Source organism: Otolemur garnettii, unplaced genomic scaffold, assembly GCF_000181295.1.
Source record: "Otolemur garnettii isolate 467f Iridium unplaced genomic scaffold, OtoGar3 scaffold00030, whole genome shotgun sequence".
Classification (NCBI taxonomy): Eukaryota; Metazoa; Chordata; class Mammalia; order Primates; family Galagidae; genus Otolemur; species Otolemur garnettii.
This window is the reverse complement of record NW_003852425.1, coordinates 1,689,710-1,691,800: the sequence shown is the minus strand read 5'-3', so window position 1 is coordinate 1,691,800 and position 2,091 is coordinate 1,689,710. Positions and strand designations below refer to the sequence as shown.

At 39.0% G+C, this 2,091-nt stretch overlaps 1 protein-coding gene across 2 annotated transcripts in view; it reads left to right on the top strand.

The window, feature by feature from the left end:
- The window catches only part of HSD17B4 (hydroxysteroid 17-beta dehydrogenase 4), a 69,892-nt gene that overhangs the window by 39,922 nt on the left and 27,879 nt on the right, over positions 1–2,091 (top strand). For both annotated transcript variants that reach the window (XM_003788894.3, XM_012804624.2), the window contains exon 13: positions 1,997–2,048. In XM_003788894.3, coding sequence (XP_003788942.1) covers positions 1,997–2,048 — 52 coding nt within the window. The remainder of the gene's footprint in view (positions 1–1,996; positions 2,049–2,091) is intronic.

The following is a 2,091-nucleotide window of genomic DNA, read 5'->3' as shown; positions in this document are numbered from 1 at the left end:
ACTTGACAAAGGGTAGTTTCCATTATTTAATAATTTCCATTATTCCAAGGCTTCATTTTCCTTGTCTATAAAATGGATATGATAATTTTAATGATGTTAGTGAAGGGGCAGCCAGGTAATTTTCTGTGGGAAGAATATTTGGGCAGAGAGAGCAAGGATAAAAGGCCTTGAAGTCGGTGCATACTTGGTTTGTTTTTAGTATAGCAAGAGGGGGCCAGTGTAGCGGTAGGGTGAATAAGGGGACAGTGGTAGGAGAAGAGGGCCTTGTAGTCATTTTAAGGATTTGGCTGATACTTTGACTAGTACAGGAAGCCATTTGTAGCCTTTTGGCTGAGGAATGACATGATCTGGCTGGGTTTACTCAAGGCTCGAGATTGTATGGGAGCCAAGGATGAAAGCAGAGAAACCAGTTAAGAGTCTATGATAGTAATCTAAGCAAAAGTGCTGGATAGAAGGGTAAGAAATGGAGTCGAGGTTGAAGACATTCTGGACAACTGGGATTGGATTTTACATATATGTATATGTATATATATGCACACACATAACATTTTATACATATGTATGTATGTGTGTGTGTATATATCTACATATATCAAAATCTATATTTGGTATTTAGGTGATGTTAAAGAGTTGGGACTAGATGAAATCACCTAATGTGTAAGTGTAGATAGAAGAGGCCTCAGTTTAGGAGCTCTGCAGTGTTTAGAGGGTGAAGAGAAGCAGAGGAACTAGGAAAGGGACTGACCAGGAATGGCCAGTGAGGGAAGAGGAATAACAGGGGAATATGGTATTTGAGAAGCCAGACGAATAAAGTATTTTAAGAAGGAAGGAATGAACAACTCTAAGTAATCTTTTGAGGTAGGTTTCTTGAAGTAAGGTTCAATTTATGAGCCTCGCAGTAGTTTTTACCTCGTGGAGCTCTGAGCCCATCCCTGTACAGCTGACCAAGGGGAGGCCCTGTTAGCCGCCGGCGGATCAGTGAGCTGCGCTGCTCTGCGTGGATGGCAACCTGTTTTATTAGCTACTCGGTGAAGTTGGGAGGAAGGTGAGAAGGACAGGCTGGCCAATTTGCTTTTTAGTCACTCTCACATGGTATTTGCCACATCCTGTTCTTTGTTTGGATAATGTAAATACAAAAAATTAAAACATAGGTTTCAAAATTCCCTCTAGGAATTGGAAATAATAAATGGTGTTAATATTCTGTGGCAGGGAAGCATATCTGTCTTGGAATTTGAATCCCCATTTTAACCTTGAGTATTTGGGCTTTATGGCACAGCGGGGCAGACCTTCATTTTTCTTTCCCTCAACCCTTACCCGTTTTTACTTTCTGGGTTCTGAGGAAGACTGGAAAGCTTCCCCACTGGGAAACTGTCCCAGTGCCGTCATTTGAGTGTGGGGTCAGGTTTTGGTTTTCTTGTATATATTGGTGTATTTTTGTTTTGAAACATTGAGATTAAGTAGCTATAAACTTTTGTGCCCTTAGTATCTATTCTTTGCAGAACATTTATAAGATATTATACAAAAGGAATGTTGAGATTAATCTTGCTTTTCTTTTTTAATGTGATAATGAGGTTTTTCTTTTTGTTTTAGGTGTATCATTTGTATTTGGTATGTGTGTCTAGAAATTATGAGCACTGGCCTATTTGTTCATTTTTATTCAACGGATATGTTTTGGATGCCTCGTATGCTCCAGGCGCTAGGAATAGACACTAGGAATCCAGCCTTAGTGTCCCTATTACAATTATGTCAACAAGGTTTCATGAATGTCAAGAAAGAACACAAATATATCATCTCTGCTCCAGAAGAGCTGACTGTCTTTAGATTGGGAGACTGATTAGTTTTGAAACACATGACTAAGAAGTAGAAGCCAAACTGAGACAGATTACTTAGGTAGAGAGAGATAATGAGCATGTGGACAAAAAATTGTCACTCGTGATCAGCAGTATCTGCAGGTTCAAGAAATTTTTCTAATAACATTTTATTTGTTCCAACATAGGTCCTTCATGGGGAGCAATACTTGGAATTATATAAGCCACTTCCCAGAGCAGGTGAGTTCTTGGTGTACAGATTTTTTTTTTTTTTTTTTTTTTT